This window comes from Dipodomys merriami, unplaced genomic scaffold (assembly GCF_024711535.1).
Source record: "Dipodomys merriami isolate MVZ:Mamm:240054 unplaced genomic scaffold, mDipMer1.0.p SCAF_24, whole genome shotgun sequence".
NCBI lineage: Eukaryota > Metazoa > Chordata > Mammalia > Rodentia > Heteromyidae > Dipodomys > Dipodomys merriami.
In genome coordinates, this window is record NW_027203826.1 from 2,803,963 (window position 1) to 2,829,150 (window position 25,188).

At 44.6% G+C, this 25,188-nt stretch overlaps 1 protein-coding gene across 2 annotated transcripts in view; it reads right to left on the reverse strand.

Moving 5' to 3' along the window:
- Uck2 (uridine-cytidine kinase 2) overlaps positions 1-25,188 on the reverse strand; it is a 143,756-nt gene that overhangs the window by 86,477 nt on the left and 32,091 nt on the right. For both annotated transcript variants that reach the window (XM_070034183.1, XM_070034182.1), the window contains exons 2-4: positions 6,482-6,641; positions 5,422-5,518; positions 1,854-1,996 (exon numbers count right to left, since the gene is read on the reverse strand). In XM_070034183.1, the coding sequence (XP_069890284.1) occupies positions 1,854-1,996; positions 5,422-5,518; positions 6,482-6,641 (400 nt within the window). The remainder of the gene's footprint in view (positions 1-1,853; positions 1,997-5,421; positions 5,519-6,481; positions 6,642-25,188) is intronic.

Below are 25,188 nucleotides of genomic sequence, written 5' to 3' on the forward strand. Positions count from 1 at the left end.
CACTCAAGCAAGGAAAAACCCCAAATGACTTGTAGATATAATGATAAGCCAGGACCTGGGGTAGAAGCAGCATAGGTGCAGGTATTAAGATTTCAATTATCTGCCAAAAGATAATTTTTTGCCCAGGTCAAAGTCAAGATCATAAAAAAACAAACTTGTCTCATAGTCCCTATAAAGAAATCCAAGCCTGAATGTCCCAAGAACATTACAAAGTCAGACAGATGCTAGAGGCTAGGCTGGGCCAAAAACACTGGCCTCTTATTTTCATCCCTTTTCCATCACACTTGTGTGTACCATCTAGTGTGACTCCTACTGACCTAAAAAGAGTGTGGATGGCCAGACACTGGTAGCTCACACCAGTAATCCTAGCTAACTAACTCAGGAGGAAAAGATAGGAGCATAGCCATTCAAACTCAGCCCAGGCAGATAAACCAGAGAGGCTCTTATCTCCTAAAAAGCCAGAATGGTTGTGTGGCTCAAACAGTACAATGATAGCCTAGAGCAAAAGCTAGGCAATGTTGTTGCTAGCCTCCTGCATTCAAGCCTCAGTACCAACATGCACGCATGCATGCATGCACACGTGTGTGCACATACACACACATACATACATACAAACACACACACATAAAGTGTCACTTCTTAGGAAGGCAAACACCAGATGTACTTTTCTATAATCTACAAGTTCCATTACCAGCTCTTATACTGATATTGCTAAACTGAATAAACTGCAGATTTGTTTCATGGACCAAGGAGAAAAAAAAAATTACACAGATTAAAAAAAAAAAATGACAGACCTTGAGAACAGAAGACTCTGGCTTGGAGCTTACAAAATGTGTATCTGCCAATAATTTGCTCTGTGATTAGGAGCTGGCCTCACCATTTCTTGTGACTCTCCCTGTTTCGCACAACAGAGACTCAAACATCAGTCACCGCTCTTTCCTCTTTCCTGGCACCACCATCCTTCTGCCTTTGTTGAGCCCTTGTCAGTGCTGATACCTTCCTCACCTCACTCCAAACCTTCACTCCCTCCGTCCCACCCTAAAAGTGCAACAGGCCACCTCTAGTCCAGGTCCATATGGTTTCCAAATGGTCTCCCTGGCTAGTCTCTCTTTCAACTTGGGCCTGAGCTAGCTACATCCCAAATCTCTACAGCCTTCTGTGTCCTCCAGCTACCTGCCATTTTCATGGGGAGCACGCAGTCCCTTGGGTACTTTGGCACTGCTGGACCCCACTTCTATGTTCTGACCTCTTCCCTCCCCTAAGTCTCCTGTATCTCCCAGTAGAAGTGAACTCCTTAGTGTCCTGCACAGCTCACACCCACAGTGGGCCTGTGGGCTCTGCACATCACAGGTGCATACTGGGTTAAGACCATGGGTACTCTGTTTTGGGCTGCCTGTAGAGAATGACACCACACAGGGGAAGCAGGTGGAGTACAAACCACCCCAGTGCTGCAGTTACACACTGAGGCTCCTGTCCCCAGATCTCCTACAGTTGGCCCCCAGTCAAGACATCTTTATCTTGATGCCTTGTATGTAAGAAACCCCTAAGAAACTGGGGATTTTCCCAGCCAAATCAGAATGTCAACTTCTTATTTCAATTTAGTGACCTCACAGGTCTTTCATATCCAAAATAGTTAAGTGACTAATCCCTTCTCATATGTCACCAAACATTTATTTGGGCAACAGTATGTCCTGGAACTGAACTGGCACAGCCAGGCTGGATGACACCACCACAGAGTTGTCTCATGAAAGCCCAGGCTTGAGTCTCAGTAAGGGCTGTCTCTGTTGCAGCCATCCAGCTTCCTTCTCCCAAGGCAGCTACCACCAAGCCCATTGGAGACTTTCAGAACGCACCTCTTCGGGAAAGCCGGGTGTCCGCATCTGTATCTACAAAAAGCTTCATCTGGAAGAGGTCTCGAACCTCCTGGGAGTAGAAGGCCAGGATCCCTTCAAAGAGCACCACGTCTGCAGGGTAAATAGTAACCGTCTCCTCTTTCCTGCAAAGCAAAGGGCAGGTAATGGGCCGGCCAGCAGGGTGAGCAATAAGACATGAGCCAGAGCTCGTGCTGGACCCTCCCCCCCAAAGTGAGAATGGGGACCAGGGGCTTGGCGCTTAGCCTCACAGAGACCTCAGACCACCACCAAAGGGCCAAGAAGTGAGCACAGCTAGGACAATGGTTCTCCTTTGCCCAGATCTTCTGAGGTTTTGCCATCAAGCAGAAACAGAGGCTAACATACTTCTCCTAGGAATACTTTAAAAAAAGAAAAAAGAGCCAGGCATTGGTGGCTCGTGCCTGTAATCCTAGCTACTCAGGAGGCTGAGATCTGAGGATCACAGTTCAAGCCAGCCCAGGCAGTAAAGTCTGTGAGACTCTGATCTCCAATAAGCCACTAGAAAACCAGAAGTGGCACTGTGGCTCAAGTGGTAGAACACACGCCTTGAGCTGAAGCCCAAGCCCAGAGTTCAAGCCCCACAACTAAGAACAACAACAACAAAAAAGTTTCTAGAATGAGACTTCAGACAGGAGATGTGAGTTCTTACTCTCTGAAGGCGTCTCCAGGAATGCTTTCATGCCTGGCATTTCTGCAACCTAGCTCTGAACTTTAAAAAACAGAAACTCTGTTCTCTCTCACATCAACCCCTCCCCCAGACCTAAACTAAATGGAGAGAAGAAAGGAAAAAATAAACTATTAGAATATGGATAAGAAAGCATTTGTGAACGTGCAGCAAAGTAGCTCAAGGCCTCAAGTAGTTAGGGCCTAGTACCTACATTTCAGGACTGATAAAGCAGGGAGCTAGGTACTAGTGTCTCATGCCTCTAAACTCTGTGACTCAGAAGGCTGAATCATCAAAGTCAGCCTGCACAGAAAAAGTTTGAGACTCTTATCTCCAATGAACCATCAAAAAAGAAGTAGAGCTGTGGCTCTACTGTGGTAGAATTTCAGCTTTTAGTGGAAAATGCTAAGAGCACAAGGCCCTGAGTTCAAGCCCAGTACCCCCACACACAAAAAAGGAAGAAGAGGGGAAGACGGTGGAAGAGAGGGAGGGAAACAGCAAGGGAGGAGGGAGTCAGCCAGGCAGTCAGGCATGTATATACATGATCCTGTCCACCCACCCCACAGGGTTGAGCAGACCATGGCAGATATTAACGTAAACCTGACTCTTCCAAAGGTGGGTAAAGTATTGTGAAATGGTTAAGGGATGGGCCTCTGTCTCGTGGACTGGCCTACTTGGATGTATTTCTGTCCCTTGATCCTGACCCTATATCCTCCTTTTTATCTTGCCTCTCACTCAAAATTCACTGGCAGGTTTATTAGTCATGCTATCAGATGAACTAACATGTACAAACAAAGCCAAATCAAGTTTTCTTAAATTCCCTAAGATAACAGTTCTGTGCAAACACAGGCCAGCAGCAAAGGGTCTCTAATGAAGATGTGATCAGAACTCCCTCAAAGACATGCTCTGATTCTGTGTGAGGTCCGACCCCTGAGACCCCTGACTTTGTGTCCATTTGCTGGAGAGAAATAGATTCTCTAGAACTGTGAAGTAGCTTAGGTACACATCAAAATCAGGGTTGGAAGGACAGCATGGATATTTATACCTGTTGATAGCTGGATCCAACACCCAGGGCTAGGGATGTAGCTTAGTGGTAGAGTACTTGCTACATTAGGTCATCATCTCCCAGCCCCCAGCATTTAGGGTAACTCCAGTCCCTACACCAAATGCCATTATTCTTCTATAATCTGTAATTCAGTAAAAGATCGGCACAGAAGATAAGGGGTTTGGGACCTCTCATACAGGAGGATCTGGCCCTTGTGTGATGTGCTTCAGAAGACACTGGCAAGGGATGGGCTGGGTAGCAAAGCAGCCCCACTATGCATCTGAGGTACTCTCTCTTCCGATGTAACCTTTTCCACACTGTCATGCTCTGCTCATGAGAAAGGCACAGAACATGAGCACAGTGCATTCAGGAACAATTGAAACATGTGCAGGAGCCCACAGGGAGAAAAAAAATGGCCATAAGCTGGTGCCAGTGGCTCACTCACGCCTGTAATCCTAGCTACTGAGGAGGCTGAGATCTGAGGATCGCGGTTGAAAGCCAGCCCGGGCAGGAAAGACCGTGAGACTCCTATCTCCAATAAACCACCAGAAAACTGGAAGTGGTGCTGTGGCTCAAGTGGTAGAGCGCTCGCCTTGAGCTGAAGGACAGCACCCAGGCCCAGAGTTCAAGCCCCATGACCAACAAAAAACAAACAAACAAACAAAAAAAAAAAACTGGCCTTATAAGAACATCTGGTAAGAGACATGTGAGATCAAATTTTCCTACTTCAAAAACTTTCAACTCAAGAGAGAATGAATAGAACCAGAGAATGCTACTGGAGAAACTTTCACAAAGACTTACCAGCTTAAAAACACTCTCAGAAGGGCTGGGAATGTAGCTTAGTGGTAAAGTGCTTGCCTAGCATGCATGAAGCCCTGGGTTCAATCCCTCAATACCACATAAACAGAAAAGGCCAGAAGTGGTAGAGTGCTAGCCTTGAGCAAAAGAAGCTCAGGGACAGTGCCCTGGCCCTGAGTTCAAGCCCCAGAACTAAGGGGGGGTGGGGGTGGGGGAGAGAAAGCACACTCCCAGAGTCACAACAAACCCAAACTATGCGAAGAACCACACGTGTCATAGGCCATCTAGGAATTCAGCATCTGGCTGGGTAGTGCCATATTAATGGGATACTGAAACTGTCCCCAGTTCTCAAGGCCCCTTAGGTGTGTGGCCAACAAGATCAAATGCTGTAGGAACCCATTTTCCCCACTTGGGAAGGAAGACAAGCTAAAAGTCTAGCCATTACTCTATTCCTAACCAAGATTACCACCTCACCTTCAACCTCATCTCTAATTTTCATCAGGAAGTTTTCAGGAGAGTTTATAGAACTTTAAGATAGGTCTTTCTTTCTTTTCTTGTTTTTTTTTTTTGGGGGGGGGGCGGTTGTGGGGCCTGAATTCTGGGCTTGAGCGCTGTCCCTCAGCTCTTCAGCTCAAGGCTAGCGCTCTACAACTTGAGCCACAGCTCCACTTCCGGCTTTTTTCTTTTTGCTTATGTGGTGCTGAGGAATGCATTCAAGGCAAGCACTCTACCACTGAGCCACCTTCCCAGCCCATGAGATAGGTCTTTCTTTTCCAGGAAGGTCAGACCTTTCCAGGAAAAACAAAACAAAGCAAAACCCCCCAAAAAACCTATATGATCTCACCACCTTGTGCAAACCCCCAACCTACACTGCATTGTGGACAGCTGCGGTAGCCCAGGGCCAGGTCAGGACTAAGGCCTGAGTGCCCAGGATGGAGAGGGGGGTACAAGCACACAACAGGGATGCTATGGGTTATGATGAGTATCCATCTCCGGCTCAGCCAATTCACATATCAACTTACCTGGAATGGGAGACAAAGTCATACACAGGGATCTGGACTGTTTTCCCTTCTGTGATTTCTTTGAGTGTTTTGAAGATGAGTTCATTGTCAAAGGCATCTGAAGAAAATTAGGTTGTGTAAATGTTTTCCCAACTAATATTTCCTATGATCACACACAAGACAATCCCAGAAACCAGTATTTGATATAAGCATATCACATCCTAAAGTAGCTTACTGCCCACCACCTTGCAAAACCAATCTCTACCCAAAGCAGAATACAAATGTTCCCTAGATCTTGAAATGGGATGTACAAATTAATTCCTCCTGACATTCCAACTCCTCCTTTTAAGTTCAGCTGTTGGCTTAGACTGGCACGTTAGCCAGAATACCTGTTGCTGGCAACTAGGGAAGGACATGCCAGGTGTGCTGGTGGCTCACGTCTGTAAGCCTAGCTGTTCAGAAGGCTGAGATCTGAAGCCACCCTGGGCAGTAAAGGCTATGAGACTTTTATCTCCAATTCACCATCAAAAAGACTGAAGTAGAGCTGTGACTCAAATGGTAGAGTGCCAGCCCTGAGTGAAAAGCTAAGCCTTAAGCTTAAGCCCTAGTTCTTGCAACCAAAATATGAAGGGTTGGCAACAACAATAAGGACCCCAAACCAGCTGAAGGAATACTATATGGATCTGGCTGTCAGACACTCATTTAGGCAGCCATACTAAGCTCCACATCTCAAGATGATCAGTCTGTGAGCTGAGCACACATAAGCCAGCTTATATACAGGGCAGGGAGGAGAGGTGATAGGCTACTACAGATCAGTGTGTGTGTTTGTGTATGTTTGTACATGTGTAGGTACATGTATGTGCACACTCACTCTCCTGGGGCTAGTCCATCTCAAGTTCCAAGTTCCCACAGGTCATCCTCTGTACTGACAATACTGAATAAGCCAAGTACTTACTATATAGCATTCCAATAGATTCACACTACCCCTTCCATCTCCCAACACATATGCTCACATGTGTGCACGCATGCACATGCATGCACGCATACACACATGCACACACAGAGTCAACTTCCCACTCACCGGGGTGATCAAAGTTGAACTGGCCCTTCAGAGCTTTGGCCTTCTGCTCCGAAGTGAGGACACGGTAGAAGCTATCCTGGCTCAGGATGACCACTTGCTTTTGGCGATAGTCCACCTCATTCTGCCCCAGGAGCTGTACAATCTTTGCACAAACTGAAGACTGTAAGGAGAGAAGAAGACACTGGGGAATAAGAGAAGGGGAGCGAGTGAGGGAAAAGGGAAATTTGGGGCTGTTAAGGTGGCACCCACTCCCTGACAAGGGCTGAAGGAAGCATCCATAGGCTGCTGTAACACAATAAAGTAAACAGTCCTTATCCTGTTCAGCTTAGCATTTAATTGTGCTGCTCTCAACTCCCATAAAAGTTTCCCCCAAAGCCACTGAGAAGAGTGCACTTACTCATTCTGCTGTGTCCTAGTGCAGACACACAAAAGGCACCAAAAAGTGGGAACAGGGTCCTGCTGATATTAGGCTAATGGACCAAAGAGCCATAAGAGCAAGAAGTTAACTGTGAGGCAGGAGGGGGTCATGAGGCAGAGGTAGTATTGCAAGTCCAAGGTTAACCTACAAAGCTAGTTCAAGACCACTGTAAGTTCCATGGGGAAGCGCTGTTTCAAAGAAACCAAGGGTTGGAACTGTAGGTTAGTGGGTTCCATCCTCAACACTCCAAAAAACAAAGGGTGAATGTATCCATGGGACATCTAGAGTCTGGCCCATCTCTCAGTAGAATTGGAAAGCATAGCTAAAAGTGCAGCTAGTTAGAAGAAGCCAAGATGGCTGTTCCATCCTGGTTATTTCCACTCTGTCTATATACAGAAAACTGGGGGCCTTTCACAAATGTGGACCATTATGTATGAAGTGACTGACATAGGACACAAACATCATTAACATTTAAAGCAACTGTGAGGGTATCCTAGCGGAGCAAGGAGCCACATATCACCCTGATCCCTTGCCAAAAAAAAAAAAAAGGTTTATGAAAGGAAAACTTAAGAAAATGGAATACACAAGAATGAGATGACAAGTTGTCATGTCGAAAACGAACTTTACAACTTTGGCGGGGGGGAGAATGGGGGGGGAGGATGGGGGGGGGGGAGGAGGTTGGGAAGGGATGTGAAGGGTAAACAAAGGAGGAGGCTACAATGCTTGGTAGGAAATGTACTCATTATCTTGCCCATGTAATTGTAACCCCTCTGTACAGTATGTTCACAATTATATATATAAAGAATGAGATGATAGGTGCTGGGAAGGTGGCTTAGTGATAGAATGCTTGCCTTGCATGCATGAGGCCCTAGGTTCTATTCCTCAGCACCACATAAACAGAAAATGCTGGAAGTGGTGCTGTGGCTCAAGTGGTAGTGCACTAGCCTTGAGCAAAAGAAGCTCAGGGACAGTGCCCAGCCTTGAGTTCAAGCCCCAGGACTCCCCACCCCCGCCCAAAAAAATGAGATGATAGCGTATTAATGTACTCATTTCTTTTTTTTCATTTACAAATGACTCAAAAATGTATTAGAAAAACTCTAGAAGCCACATGTCAAGGCTTCTTATAAAATTTGATCTAATTATAAGAGATGAAAAATTCGCATCTTTCAGAGTTTGGAGATCAAACTTAGAAAGCTTGCTATTACTGGGTTTTCTTTACCAACTGGTTTTTTTAAATATAGGCAAAAATTGTTTTGAAGTTACAATTCACATGAAATTCTATGATTTGCTTGTACTTAAGAAAAACTGGTCATTCTTGCTATACTGGTCCATGCAAATTAAACTGTTTCACATAATATTCTCTATTACACAAGTTGTAACCAAAACCAAGTAAGAATATTTCAAGGCACATTTCCTCACAGTTGTTTTATCTTTTGCTTTCATGACCCACTTACATATTAACACATTTAAAATTATTTTGGACTGTGAGACTGAAAGTTTACTTTAAAAAAAAATCACATATAGGAAAATAAAACTCGCATAACTCTGCCTCAAACCAAAAAAGTGCCAGGCATGGTGGTACATGCCTGTAGTCCTAGCAATTTGAGGAGACTGAGGAAGAAGGATCACCAGTTCAAGACTGGCCTGAGCTAAAACAGCATGATCCTGCCTCAAAAAGGGAAAAAGTAAAACAGCAACATAAACTACAGCAAAACCAAAGGCTCTATACAATTACAGACAATACGCCTGTAATTCCTTTTCCTAGATTAACATCTATTTCTTATACTCTATGGTTGTGGGAACATAGAGTCTTTACCTGTAGCCTTTTAGTACACAGAATTCCTTCTAGAAGCCCAAAGAACAAAACAAAAAGAGGAATTAATGTAGCTAGTTGTATATTTTCTATATGATTAGCTGTAATATTTTTGTTTATGTTAAAACTCTTTAAATGTTTTTATATGAATAGTAATCCCAACACAATTTTTGTTGTTGTTGTTGTTGGTTGTGGGGCCTGAACTCTGGGCCTAGGCACTGTCCCTCAACTCTTGCTCAGGGATAGCGCTGTCTACCACTTCAGCCACAGCACCACTTCTGGCTTTTTCTGTTTATGTGGTGCTGAGGAATAGAACCCAGGGCCTCATGCATGCAAGGCAAGCACTCTACCACTGAGCCATCTTCCCAGCCCCAAGCTATGCTTTCTAATGATAATCTTATCTTTCAACCCAGATACAAACCAGAACAGCAGCCAGTAGTTCGGTGGCTACTGAAATTGAGCTAAGAAGGTAATAAGTAATACACTCCAGAAAGTTAAGTATTTAACGTAATTCTTGATCAAGGGTGAAATCTGGATATTGTCAGTAAGTCTATGTCTGCCATTCAGTGTTCTCAAAGGCCTGGGTGGTGACCCTTTCCTTCCAGACACACCCCCAACAACAATCAGTACTGACACTGGCCCATGTCAAGTGCTTCATTAACCCAGAGTGCTCTCCTTCAAGGATGATAAAACCAGGGTAAAGTGACTTGCTGCTGTCACCCAGTCCTCCTGGCCCCATCTTGGCCTTAACCTGAAGGCAAAATGACCAAGTCCCAGACAGAAGAAATCCAGTCCAAGGAGATAAATAACACCACTATATATACACACACAAAGATTGTTTAGGTTATTTCCTTCCTTTTGGTTCACGTTGTAAATGGGCCCTTAGATATCCAGATAAAGGTTAAATTGTATTCAGAAGGAAGCATGGAAGGAAGAGAGCAAGGGAGAGAAGGAGGGAGGAAACCTTACTTAAAGCACATCTCTATCTCCTTCACTTTGTGTTCTCCATTCCACCAATCCTGCGCCCTCTTTGAAATGATAGGGTGGTACTATCTTGTTCCCTTATGAAACAACTCACTAGTAGCTACAGGTGACAACTGTGAGCATACAGAAAGCTGAAAAGAAGGGGGGGGGGATGCAATTGCTTATGGTGGGCTAAGACTTACTATAACCAAAAGACAAATACTGTGTGATTCTGCTTACGAAGTACCTTCATAGAGATTCAGTTTGATGGTGGCTGACTGGGACTGAGGAAAGAAAACATGGGGATCTGTTTAATGGACACCATTTATGTGGTGCAAAGGTTCTAGAGATGGGGTTGTCCAACAATGTGTGAATGTGACCACACTTAACACTACTTAAAAATGTATTTGATCTCTACCCAGCAAAAAAAAAAAAAAGGCTGTAGTGGTGCGTGCCTGTAATTCTTTGCTCTGGAGGCAGAGGAAGGAAATTTGCAAGTTTGAGACCAGCCTGGGCTACACAGGGGGACCTTTTCTCAGAAAGAAAAAACAAGCAGGGAGCTTCAGTGCCTGTAATCCTAGCTACTCAGAAGGCTGATTTCTGAGAATCATAGTTCAAAGCCAGCCCAAAATAGGATCATCCATGAGACTCTCTTCTCCAATTACTTACCCCCCAAAAACCTAAAAACCAAAAAAACTGGCAGTAGAGCCATGGCTCAAGGGGTAGAGCACTGGCTGAAAAAACTCAGGGACAAGATCCAGGCCCTGAGTTCAAGCTCAGGACACTGGGGGGAGGGGGAGGAGAAGAGGAGGATATCACGCATATTTATTTCTCCCCTAAAGAGTAAATGACACTTAGGGAATCAATCACGCTAAATGACTCACTCAGCCACAGAGCCAAGTCTCAAACTACTGCTCTTCTGAACTGCAGGTGCACAACTAACTCTGCTACTCCAGAGTGGAAGCAGGTCTGGGTCAGCAACCATGTGCTCCATCAATGTACTCCACTTCCAGAGAACCAAGGCAGGGAAGGGAGACAGCAGGAAAACAGTGCCCCCCACCCCACCCTTGCATTTAGTCAACATTTAAATGAAAATGCTATAATAAAGGAGACGCGTGATTTATATATTTTTAAGCTGAAAGTTCATCTTTTAGAAGAATTGTTGTTGAAATTTTTACTATCTTCGAAACAGTCTAGCTGTTAGAAGCCAGTAGCTGTGAGCCAAATAAGCCAGATGTGCTCAACAATGGACTCCTTTTTCTCAGAGACTCCTGGGGAGCCCTGAGATTATCTCACAGAACTCTCCAGCTGGCAGCTCCCAAGGGGGCAGCTACCCACACAGGTTCCTGCAATGTTAGAAAGGCTTCTTCTCTAAAATCATCCTTATACGGAAGATGGCTCTGACATCCCAGGCTCCACTCTGCTACCTTATTTCTAGTAAGCATGGCTTCCAGAATCTGCTTCTGACCAGATCCCAGTATTGTCAGGTGAGTAAAACTATAAGAAGAGCACTGGAGTGCTCAGCCTCAAGTCCTGTGTACCACCTCCATGACTGCTGGGAGCTTCAACAGGGCCCAAGGCTGCACCCCCAGAGAAATGGGGCATGTTTCATCAGCAGCCTCAAAGAAGATTCCAAACCAAGAGCCATGCTGCCCAACATCCCAGAATCCCACCTAGTTTGTCTGTGGTGTTCTGGCTGAGCTACTCCCAGAGGGAGGAGCAACTAGCAATGGCTCAGCCAAGCTTAGAGGAGCCAATCAGCTCCTGGGGAGATCCACTGACTGACCAACCACTTTCCCTACACACACACTCTTTTCAATGGGCTTTAGACATCAGTGAACATTTACCCTGAATTCAACTGACCCCACCAGCTAGTAGTACCAGAAGACCAGACACCTGGCTTCACATGTAAGAAGAGCCCAGCCACATGCTTTGCTCAGGGAATGTGAGCAAGTGGCATCATTATACAGGAAATGCTCTCCCTGCCATTGTCATTAAGTAAGAAACATTATCATTAAGTCCCAGGGAAAACCACACGACCCCCAGATATTACATCCCTCCTCTCGGGGAGCGGGGAACAGGGACTGCTCCCCATGTCTCAGACAGTCTAATTTACAGGTGTTAGAAAATCAAAGTGCCTGTTGTTTTCCCTGGGTGAAACTAAGAATAAAGTTTAAATCTGCGGGCTGCACCCCAGAGCAAACCATTCTGCAGCAGCATTTGAGGTTATCGCTCAAATTGTACCCCTGAAATTGGCCATGAGGAGAGTGGATGGCTCCAGATCTATGTGTTACTGAAGAGACTCTACTAGATAGATACAAAATGAACACATGTACAAAAGATCTGAACTAGAAACTCACTAAACTCCAGTACCAGAAGGCAGTCACTGATCAACCCAATAGCCTAAGAACTCCTGGAGCCTGCGGACCATTTTGACTCTCCATGGATTCCACACAAAACTACAGGAGATACATGGCTGGTGGTGGACCCTAAATCTCAATCCTGAGCTTCAGTGCGTAACTGACTTTACTCAGCCTCCCTTGCAGCATCTTTGTGACCATGCTAAAGTCTAAGCCAAAGTTAGGAAGTAGCAGAGCTTCCTGGAATCTCCTTAAATAAACTAACTGTCCCTCTTTCTTATTACTGGAGTAATAAGAGTAGGATGCTCAAGTTGCTACTTTGTAACATCTAAAGATGGGAGAACATCTCCAGAAGAGGCCGACTTCCACATAACCAGGATCAGGCTGAGAGGAATGAGAGTGAACGCTAAGATACAAATAGGTCCACCAGTTTTTGTGTGTTCAAACCAGGTGGAGCCTGGTGATAAGCCTGTGGTTTCCTCTTGGGCCCCTACAGCTTAGTTTTATTCACAAGCTTATTCTCCCAGGGGAGGCAGCCCTGGGCACCATCTTGGAAGCAAAGCGGCCCTGCACAGACATCAATGCCATCACCTTGGACTTCCAGCCTCCAAAATGCTGAGAAATATTATTTTCATTCATGAATTACATGGCACACCTGTGGGCAACATGTCTTGTTTCCACCCTGGTATGAGGTTTTTCTATCAGGTTTTTCTATCACTTTCGAAGTGAATGATCCTGATACCTAAGTCCACGCCCACACAAATCAGCATACATCAGTGAGACTCAGTGTGAATGTTCCCTTGAAGGTTAGGGAAACCCTTCCGATCTTATCAGAGAAACTGCCTTCACCACAGAAGCCACAAGTATTTCAAGAAATAAGCCATCATGTCCAAGAGTGTTCAAAGGTAGAGTTAGGAGCATCTGCCTAGACCAATGTTCCCAGGCTACTGGGCATGTCCCTATCACCCATCAGCCTCTGTAAGTTTACCCAGGTGTCAAAACAGTTACATAGTGTTATCCATTCCTTTTGCACCTACTATGCTGAAGATCAGGCCCTCATGTTGGAAACAGTCCCTAGGAAATGACTATGAGTGAACAACTCCTCACATTGGAGCTCCCATTTTAGTCCCTGATCTCTATGTGTGTAATTCACGGGTATTCCACATAGAAGTGCTCCAGTGTTGGACCACATCTGAAAGAAATTCTGATGACTGGCAGTTCCCAGCACAAATATGTTCCCAGGCTTTAAAATTAACCTAATTCATCAGGCCCTTTGATAGAAAATATGTGTCACAATTCACAATCTGAGTTCATAAAATAATGTTTGGCTCTGCTCTCTTTACAGTCACAAGCATATAAAATTTTCCTTGGGGCCATGACTTAGGTAGTAGAGAGCTTGCCTAGCAAGCACAGGCCCCGAAAACAGTACTACTTATTAAAAGAAATTAAGCTGAGCTCCAGTGGCTCACACCTGTAATCCTAGTTACTCAGGCAGCTGAGATCTAAGGATCACAGTTCGAAGCCAGCCACAGCAAGAAAGTCTATGAGACTTTTATCTCCAAATAAACTACTCACAAAAAGCCAGAAGTGGGGCTGGGAAGGTGGCTCAGTGGTGGAGTGCTTGGCCTTGCATTCATGAGGCCCTGCATTCAATTGCTCAGCACCACATACGCAGGGGGAAAAAAGCCGGAAGTGGCACTGTGGCTCAAGTGGTAGAGCGCTAGCTTTGAGCTGAAGAGCTGAGGGGCAGTGCACAGGCCCAGAGTTCAGGCCCCACGACCCGACAAAAAAAAAAAAAAAAAAAAAAAAGAAAGCCAGAAGTGACACTGTGGCTCAAGTGGTAGAGCACTCACCTTGAGCCAAATAAGCTCAGGGACAGCATCCAGGCCCAGACTTCAAGACCCAGGACTGGCTGAAAAAAAAACCAAAGAGAGACAGAGACACCAACAGAGAAATTAAAACTCAGGCACTGGTGGCTCATGCCTGAAATCCAATTCAGAAGGCTGAGACATGAGGATCAAAGTTCAAAGCCAGCCCAGACAGGTTTATCTCTAATTAACCGCCAGAAAACCAGAAGTGGGGCTGTGACTCTAAGTGGTAGAGAGCTAGCCTTGAGTGCCCACAATCTACGATAGATAGATAGATAGATAGATAGATAGATAGATAGATAGATAGATAGATAGATAGATAGATAGATAGATTAGCTAGATATAGACAGACAGAGATAGATAGATAGATAGATAGATAGATAGATAGATAGATAGATAGATAGATAGATAGATAGATAGATAGATAGATAGATAGATAGATAGATAGATAGAAGTTGTTCAGAATCAATTGAGGGTAACAAACAATAGCTAACACATACACAGAACATGCTATATGCCAGCAACTGTTGTAAGGATTTTATATACACAGTCATCCCTCAGTATCCTGGGTGGGATTTATTCCAGGAACCCCTAGAGATATCAAAGTCCTGTGGATGCTCAAATCCTTTATAAAAAGAGGTAATATATTGGGCTGGGAAGGTGGCTCAGTGGTAGAGCACTTGCCTTGCATGCATACATGAGGCCCTGGGTTCAATTCCTCAGCACCACATAAGCAGAAAAAAACAAAAAAGCCGAAGTGGCACTGTGGCTCAAGTGGTAGAGTGCTAGCCTTGAGCTTAAGAGCTGAGGGTCAGTGCCCAGGCCCAGAGTTCAGGCCCCATGACCAGACCCCCCCAAAAAAAGGAGGGGGAGATAATATTCACATACAGCCTACATCCATCCGCTCAAGGTTACTTCTAATAGCTAATACTAGGCAAATGCTGTACAAATAGTTTTTATATCGTATTGTTGGTGGAATATTGACAAGGGAAAGGTCTGGATGTGTTCGGTAAAGATGCGATCTTTTAGAAACATTTGCAACCGGGCTGGTTAAAAACATGGGGTATGGAACCTGCAGGTACAGAGCCAATTCAAACCAGTGATGTGGATGTTATTGGCCCTATCTTGCATAACAGGAAACTGAGTCAGAGAGCCAGATAAAGTGACTTGGCTGAAGATCCCACATTTGGAAAACAGCTGAGCCTGTCTGCAAGCCCCAACATGCTGCCTTGAGGTTGCATCCTCTTAACTACTATACTGGCTGCCGATGGAAAGGGCCTGGCTTCCGAGAGCCATGTGCCCCTATGTGCAGGGTGTCCTGCCTGTGACATGTATGAATCTGGCACAGGGGGAAACTCAGCAGAACTAGAACTCTAACCAGCCCATTACAAGTGCCACAAAAGTGCTGGCTGGGACTCTTTAGATGGTAGTATTTCTGATAAATACTAGGAAGAGAGAAAAATAAGTTACTTCTGATTCCATACAATTAGTTATCTGATAGGAAAGCCTGACCAAGCACATGCTTAAAGGGCCTAGGACTGATACACTGGGAAGTGGGTAAGCCCAGATATTTCCCTGGGAGAGAAATGAGCAGTGTTGAAACTGCTACACTCACCCTAAGCCACTGGGCGACAAACTGGCAAACCTTGTTCAGAAAGCAGTACAGCATTCCTCCACCCCACCCCCACCCCCACCCCCACCTTGACTACACAACAAGCTGAGGAGTCCTGACTAACCACCCTAAAAGACAGTAAGACACAGGCTGGTGAAAATACCACAACTATTACTTAGTCAAGCATGGCACGCATGAAGGGGTAAATTCTGAACAACAAACTGGTCAAAATGGAAAACTGTAGTCAGGCCCTAGTGACTTACCCTTATAATCCTAGTTAAGTTGAGATTGAAAGGATCCCAAGTTGAGGCTATCTTGTACAAAAAGGTTCCTAAGACTCCTTCTCTGGTATTCCTGAGTGGTGGGCGAGTACAGAGTGATACAGGCATACACTTCTCAGACCTTAGCCTCCTGAGGGAGCAGGATTGTAGGTGTGAGCCACTCGTGCCCAGCTAAAACCCATTATTTTAAACAACATATGCTAATAAAAAGCAGGCGATGAGTGAGTAGGAAAGGAGAAGCTCCGTAGGCTGGTGGAGCCTCTGCAAAATCTTTCCAAACGTAATACGTGGCCTTAGCACTTCTAGTGCTTTACTGTACGAAGCGTATTTCAGTTTCAAGCAGTGGAAGAACAGAAATCAAACTCGTCACCCAGAAGTGTTTGCCAAATGTCCTGTTAGTCCTCTGCAGGCACCTGCACCTCATACCAGGTAAAGAGCAGTGAGGAGGGGATGGAGCCTGTGCCAGGAATCCAGGTGAACTTACCTCATACCTCTTGGAAAAATGGACTCACATTTTGAAAAGGGCAAAATATGGAAAGGAAAAGATCAGAGGCTGCTAGGAGTCACGTGGAAAGGATGAGTAATACAGGTGCATTTATGCAGTGAAACTTGACTGTATGGTTCTACAACAGTGGGCACAGAATGAGTACATGGCAGGCACCAGTGGCTCATTACCTGAAATCTACTAGCTACTCAGGAAGCGGAGATCTGAGAACTGAGGCTTGAGGCTAGGCCTAGTACAGACAAATTCAAGAGATTCTATCTCCAATTAACCAGCCAAAGCCAGAAGTGGTGTGGTTCAAGTAGCAGCATGGGCTGGGAATGTGGCTTAGTGGCAGAGTGCTTGGCCCTAACATGAAAGAAACAGTGGGTTTCAATGCCACATGAACAGAAATAGCCGAAAGTAGCATGGTGGCTCACTTAGAAGAATGCTAGCCTTGAGCAAAAGAAGCTCAGAGACAGTACCCAGGCCCTGAGTTTAAGTCCCAGACAGGCAAAAAAGAAAAGAAGTGGCAACATGCCAGTCTTGAGTAAATAAGCTAAGGGAGTGAAAAAGTTATGCAGGTACAAAGGCCTTGATTCAAGACACACACACACACACACACACACACACACACACACACACACACACACACACATACACACACACACACACACACACACACACACAACACACACACACACAGTTTGGCCAGTTTTGTACAAAGGCCTTGATTCAAGACACACAGACACACACACACAGACACACAGACACACACACACACACACACACACACACACACACACACACACACACACACACACACACACACACACACAGTTTTGCCAGTTTTGTAATGAGTGAGTTCAATTTCTTTTTTATGAATGGGAGAGAATATGCATACCACCTTCAAATGCTATTTATGTCCACTCCTTTCATAGTCAGCCTTGCTCTCCCTCTAGATAAGTATTAGAGTCCCGTCATTGCATTTCATAATCTTTCCTTGCAGAACTTTTCCTGGTGTTTCTGTTTGCTCTAATAGTAAACTGTTCCTTTATGGAATACAAATGTTTCTATAATATCAAGTAAATATTCTGGTTAATAATTACTACACACACTAAACACAACCACTGAACACTAGACTGAATCTAGTTCCTTGGTAGCTACATAATTGCTTCCAGATCTAGCAGGGTTCTGGATTTGGATCTTCAAAGAAGCAATCATTAGTCTGTCAAACTAGGGAAGTGCCCATACACTTGGGGCTTGAATTCAGGGCCTGGATGTTGTCCCTGAACTTTTTGCGCAAGGCTAGCATTCTACCACTTGAGCCACTTCTGGCTTTTTTAGGCTTACGTGGTTAATAGGAGGTAAGAATCTCACAGACTTTCCCATTCAGGCTGGCTTCAACCCACAATCCTCAGATCTCAGTTTCCTGAATAGGTAGGATTCCAGATTTGAGTCACTGGTACCCGGCTGGCAACATTAATTTTTAGGGAGCAAGACAGATATGAAACTCAGGGCCAACTACCACCTACCATGTGGTCTAATCAAAACATGGGTTCCTTTAGAATCAGAGTAGGTACAAAAGACCTGGCTTAATCCCTAAAGATATCTCTTGTGGGGCTGGGAAGGTGGCTTCGTGGTAGAGTGCTTGCCTTGTATGCAATGAGGCCCTGGGCTCGATTCCTCAGCACCACACAAGCAGAAATGGCAGGAAGTGGCACTGTGGCTCAAGTGGTAGAGCACTAGCTTTGAGCTGGAGAGCTGAGGGACAGCGCTCAGGCCCAGAGTTCAGGCCCAGGCCCAACAAAAAAAAAAAAGGTATCTCTTGTAAGCTGCTTCTTGGAAGGTGAATAACCTTCCAGTAAATTCAGAGTGATGGTGTCCATCCTACCTTGTATGCATGAGGCCCTGGGTTCGATTTCTCAGCACCACATAAGCAAAAAGAAAAAAGCCAGAAGTGGTGCTGTGGCTCAGGTGATAGAGCGCTAGCCTTGAGTTGAAGAGCTGAGGGACAGCGCCCAGGCCCAGAGTTCAGGCCCCATGACTGGACCCAAAAAATATATATATATATAAATATAAATAAATAAAATAAAATGTTACTCGCTTGGAACCATCATAATGAATCAAGCTCTGATTTCTTCACATCTTTAAGACTGCACAAAACCATACTATCATCCCAGTGATCCATACTACACAATTAAAACATACCAAGGTAAGGGGCAATGTCATTCATAAACCTATGGTCCCAGATATGAGGGAGGCATAAGCAGGTAAAACATGAGACATTATCTGAAAACTGAAATGGAAAAAAGAAGGGCAAGTGGCTCAAGCAGTACAATACTTGCCCAGCAAGAATAAGGATCTGAGTTCAAATTACAGTATTGCCACTAAGACACAAGTGAAAATATAGTCTGTTCCAGTGAAGACCAAGACCTTAAGCTGTGGGTATAGCTCAGGGGTAGACTAAATGAAGGTCATGAATTAAATCCTAAGAATAGGCACAACATGGGCAAGGGAAATGAAGTCCAGAACTCAAGAGACAGAAAAAGAGGAGCTTGAGGCCAGCCTTGACTAAATAGCATGGCCCTGCCTTAGGCAGGAACGGGGTAGCTTTTACCCAACCCCTTACTTAGGCTTTGTTTTATTAATAAATCACCCTTTTCTTTTCTTTTCTTTTCTTTTGGTTGGTTGTGGGGCCTGAGCTCTGGGCCTGGACGCTGTTCCTCAGCTCTTCAGCTCAAGGCTAGTGCCCTATCACTTGAGCCACAGCGCCACTTCCAACTTTTTTCTGCTTATGGGGTGCTGAGGAATCGAACCCAGGGCCTCATGCATGCAAGGCAAGCGCTCTACCACTGAGCCAACTTCCAAGCCCCAAAATCACCTTTTTCTATCTTTCAAAAAAAAGAATAAACAAAAAAGAGCTTCATCATAGTTCTACTGAATAAAAAAACTATAGCTAAATAGTCCTCAATTGATGGACACCTAAGTGGTATCTAACCTTTTTTTTTTTTTTAGAACTTTGGGCATACAATTATAAAATTTCTACTAGATTTGTTACAGCAAAGCATTTCTATCTATTAAGAGATAGGCTCAGGCTGGGAAGGTGCCTTAGTGGCAGAGTGTTTGCCTAGCATGCATGAAACCCTGGGTTTAATTCCTCGATTCCTCTGTACCAAATAAACAGAAAAGGCCACAAGTAGCATTGTGGCTCAAGTGGTAGAGTGCTAACCTTGAGCAAAAAGAGCTCAGGGAACAGCGCCTAGGATCTCAGTTCAAGCCTCGGACTGGCAAAAAAAAAAAAAAAAAAAAAAAAAAAAAAGATAGGCTTGTGCAGCAGTGGAGCACACTGGCTGCAGTAGTCATTGGTGAAAGTGAACTACGCAACTCGTGGGTGGAGAGGGGAGGAAGGGAAAAGAATAGGAGAGAATGAGGAAACAGATGACACTCCGCAAAAGGAAATGTACTTTATACCTGTTTTATGTAAAGCTAACCCCACTGTAGTGAAAACAAAGTAAATTTTTTTAAAAAATAGACTCTTTACAGCTACCACTTTTTTACCCATACTCATTTCTTTCACTTTCCTCCAGTTCCCCTTTCCCATCCCTGCCCACAAGTTCCATAGTTCATTTGCCTTTTCATTTTAAAGAAATGCTTGCAAAAGAAATTTTTGTTGATGTGGTCAGATTCATCTTGTGTTGTCTATCAAGTTATATTTTGAAACAATTCTTCTTGGAAGGATAAAGTTTCCCTACTTTTTTTTTCTTGGTTTCCCACCTTCTTTATTCATTTCCTGGGGCCTGGGGCCTGGACACTGTCCCTGAGCTTCTTTTGCTCAAGGTCAGCACTCTACCACTCAGACCCCTTTCTTTATTCTCGTGTGGTTCTCTTATTCTCCCTTTCCCTTCAACTCCCAGGATGGCAAATAGATCCCAGGAGGACCACAAGAGGGCACCAATCCAGGAGTTTCCTGAGCCTACTAAAGATAGGCCTAACACCCAAGGAGAACAGAAGGCAAGTAACTGAAAGGAAATGAGATGTGAAAGTAGGTTGTAAGGAACTTCCTATGCATATACAAAGAGGTACAGAAAGACCTGCAGCTGTGTTCCTCTGGAACTCATCAGGAAAGACACAACTGGCTCTGCTCTCAACCCTGTACCACAGCTGCCCATATGCTAAGAAAGGAAGCTTTGAGGTCCACTTGATGAGGAGAAACCTGCAGTTTGGATGGTCCTCCACAATGCTATTTTTCTTTAAAATACATGGTTGTATTACCACCTCATGAAGGGTCTCCTGTTAAATAGTATAAGTCTCTCCCTGCCACAACAAATACCTAGTGTATGCACACACACACAAAATGCCACAAAGCACTGGAAACCACCACACACACACACACACACACACACACACAACACTACACTACACTACACTACACTACACTACACTACACTACACTACACTACACTACACTACACTACGACCAAAGGGAAATTTCTGTCCCGACAAATGTTCTATGAAATAGTATGTATAGCTCAAGACACAAAATCAAGCAGAACTGTAAGTACTCTTTGACCCAATCTCCCCTGGACAATCTTCTCCTCCTTTTCCTTCCCTCATCTCACCTGCAATACTTCTTGCAGCATTCCCTGGGGAAGCTCACTGTCCAGTGCTGCCTATACATAATGAAAAGAGGTCATGAATCTCTTCCTCCCACATCATCAAGCAGAACCCTGATTGCCAGATACCGCAGCTCAGTAACTGCTGAGCAGCAGCTCAGCCTCTTCTTTCTGTTTCTTTCTGGAGATGGAGGGTCATGATGGCTATGAACAATGTAAAGATACTTATTAATTAATGCCATGGATCTAACTGGTCTCATCCCTCCACCTCTCACCAAAGGCAAGGACTTACCTTGCAAATCTTTGGACACCAATAGCAGAGTCAAGCCCTCTATAGGAAGTGTATGGGACATAAGTGACACTTCTCAGGTACAACTACTAAAACCCAGGTGTGTCTTCCAGTTCTGTGTACTAAATCATATTTGAAACCACAATAAGGAGAGGTCTTATTCTCTAAGCCCTTTCTTAATATACAACTCAATTCACTCACTCACAAATACCTTAAAAACTAAGCTTCCATTACTGAAGGGTAACTATATAAAATCTCAATTTTACAAAGAAAAAAGTTCTATGTATGTATGTATGTATACGTGCATGCATTATAAATTAAAGCTGGAAATGGAATTGTGGCTCAAATGGTATACAGCACTAGCCTTGAATGAAAAGGCTAAGGATAGCATACAGACCCCAAGTTTGAGTTCAAGCCTCAGTACCAGAAAGAAAAAAAGAAAAAAAAGTAACCCTTGCCTTGAAAAGACCATTTGCTTCAGTCACTGTAGATGAGGAGCACATTTTCCCCTTACACAAAAGAACAAGATCAGGCTCCCAGCATAACTATCCCCCCACCCCTCAATGCTACAAGGACACCAGGGCACTGAGCCTGCTAGCAAGTATTCTACCACTGAGCTACATCCCAGCCATAAGCATGATAATGATTTCTAACGCCAATTTACCTCAAAGTGCTGGTGAAAACAAAACTGCTGTACATCAAAAATGTAAGATTTAAGAAGGAACTTTAAAACTGCTGATGCCTGCAGATGGAGCAAAATCTAATTATTTTTCTTTTCTTTTCTGCATGCCGTGACAGCAGAGAGCCTACATGGCTTATTCAACAAACACTGTTGCCACCTTCCACTGGACTTCTCTGCTCCCAACCCCTCTCCCACCCTGCCTACTTTCAGTGTTCCCAGATATAAGCCCCAAGGGCCTAAATAACCCATTAAAGTAAATTTGGATGGGCCTTGGTCCCAGAGAGGACAGTGTCTTCTGAGAGGCCATCACAATAGCCATGTGGGTCTCTTTTCTGGCCCTAAGTTCCTATGTAATTACATATCTCCTATACTCTCCCCATCCAGGCTGTAAAAAGGATCTTTACAAAGTCAAATGCCTACTTACACCCTTAAGCATTATTTTTCTACACAGGGAAATCCTATTTCTTCTGTTTACTCATAGAAATCTAACATGCTTCTGTGACATATTTCAAAGGCTACAAATGCGGAAGTGAAAGGAAGGTGCAGTGACATTAATTGAGAACCTCTTTGCATCCAGAGAAGACACTACGTGATTAGTTGTCATGCTTAACGTCATTGGGCAATGACACTGACCTGTGAGCTGCCACTAAATGCACCTAGAGGCAGTCTGCTGCCAGAGGCCACCTGCACAGACGTCACAAGTCACAAACACTGACATCAGACATACACTAACGTTCCTTATGGAAACAAGGTATGTCTTCCTAAGATTCAGTTGCCTAAGGGCTGGCAGTTAAAAGGGCCCATGTAAAAGCCAGGCTCTGGTGGCTCATACCTATAATCCTTGCTACACAGGAGGCTAAAATCTGAGGATCACAGTTCAAAGCCAACCTGGGCAGGAAAGTCTTTTATCCCCAATTAATCACAGAAAAATCTGGAAGTAGAGGCTTGGGTCAAGTGGTTAAGAGGCAGCCTTGATCAAAAGGAGCTCAGAGATGGCACACAGGCCCAGAGTTCAAGCCCTAGGACTGCAGGAGGGAGAGGGGGTGGAAATTGAGAAGGGGGATCTATGTGAATGAAACACTTTGAACACTAGTAAGGTTGCATACAGGGAGATTTTTTTTTTTTTTTGTCAGTAGTGGGGCTTGAACTCTGGGGCTTGAACACTATCCCTCAGCTCTTCAGCTCAAGGCAAGTGCTCTACCACTTGAGCCACAACACCACTTCTGGCTTTCTTGTGGTTAACTGGAGATAAGAGTCTCAATGACTTTCCTGCCTGGGCTGGCTTTAAACTGGGATCCTAAGATTTTAGCCTCCTGAGAAGCTAGGATTATAAGCCTGAGCCACCAGTGCCCGGCTAGATTTTCTTTTTTAATTTTAATATTATTGTCATGGTGATATACAGAGGGACTGCACAGTTACATAAGTAAGGTAGTGAGTACATTTTCTGTTGAACTCTACAGAGACACTTTTTGTTGTTGGTAGTGGTCATAGGGCTTGAACTCTGGGCCCAGACACTGTCCTTGAGCTCTTCAGCTCAAAGTGAGTGCTTTACCACTTGAGCCACAACACCACTTCCAGTTTTCTGGAGGTTAATTGGAGGTAAGGGTTTCATGGACTTTTCTGCCTGGACTGGCTTTGAACCGCAATCCTCAGATCTCAGCCTCCTAAGTAGCTAGGATTATAGGCGTGAGCCTCTACAGGGAGATTTTTAACACCCAAACTCTAGTCCTCTCTGTGCCCATCAGCTACTACTGCCTCACTTCAAGACTGAACCAGCCAATATCCTGTGGCAATTCTCAGCACACAGCACTGACCTGGCCCCACTCCTCTGGCCAGTGACTTTGATTTTCTACTGTTTGTAATGCAGCATCAAGACACTCACACTCCAAAGCAGGAAGGGGTTTCGCTTTCCAGAGACTTTGATGACCTGATGGTGCATGCTTGGTTTGGGGCAAGAAACCAGCTAGGAGGCACATGGAGGCACAGGGAGAAGGGTAGCATCCACAGTAAAAGCAAGGGCATCTTGCCAGGTTTGAGAAAAATCGCATGGACAGGGTATTTATTTAGGTCTCAAATGCAAGGAAGGTTGAGGGATATGAGCCCAAGAGCAGCTATAAACAGAGAGTGGGTCTCTAACAATGGAGGGAGATGAGGATTCCAGACTAGAGAGGTGCTTACCCAGAGGAATGCCAGAAGCCTCCCCTGCCAGGGAGTGAAGGGCTGGCACAAATGCTATACCTGTGTCTGAAAATTTAAAGTACACAGAGAAAATGTGGCCTCTTTGTGTGGATTTAACTTTGTTGTAAACTTTGCAAATGTGAACTTGTTCATCTGTTTTTAATTCTTCAACACACACAGATATTAGACATGTAGCCATAAAAAAGGCAACCCCAGGGCTGGGAATGTGGCTTAGTAGTAGAGTGCTTGCCTAGCATGCATGAAGCCCTGGGTCCAGTTCCTCAGTACCACATACACAGAAAAAGCCAGAAGTGGCACTGTGGTTCAATTGGTAGAGTACTAGCTTTGAGCAAAAAGAAGCTCAGGTGGGGGTAAGGGGGGGTGGAGGAGGAAGAGGAGGAGGAAGAGGAGGAAGAGGAGCAGCAGCAGCAGCAGCAGCCAGAAGTGGTGCTGTGACTCAAGTGGTAAAGTGCTAGCTTGGAGCAAATGAAGCTCAGGGACAGAGCCCAGGTCCTAAGTTCAAACCCCAGGTCTGGAGGGGGAAAAAAAATGCTAGCAGATGCCACCCAGCAGGTGCCAATGTAGAGAATCTGATTTGTAGTTTGCAGCTCCAATATTTACTACTAATAAGACAGGACCTGGAGGTATTGGAATGATGAACATATAGAACAGAACCATGACCCTATCAAACAGCAGCTGTGCATCCCCTTCCTTGCAAAAAGGGTCTCTAAGAACTGTATTTGTGCTTGTATTATTTTGGAATTGTATTTGTATTTGATCACTTACCCTTAGAAAACTTGTCTGAAAAAAAAAAAGAGTGGGAATACTTAACATATGAATTCTAGGACAGACATCTTGGAGCAAAAATCTTTGTTGTCCCTGAAACAGAAAAGTAGGAATAAGATTGCCATTAAGACACCTCTGTGAACTCCCTGTGATTAGTTGGTATTTGGAATAGAAGAAGGAACAGTTACAACTTTAAGAAGAAAAAAAAGGGGGAGGGGGGAGGCTCTAGCTACATCCCTGAAAGCATCGGAGAGAAGTTGCTAGCATTCTGCCTCTCCAATTGAGCCTCTCCTGGGCTCAGAAAGGAGCAAGTGCACCAAGCAGAGTCAGCACAAGAGTCCTACAAAATGGGAGGTAAAG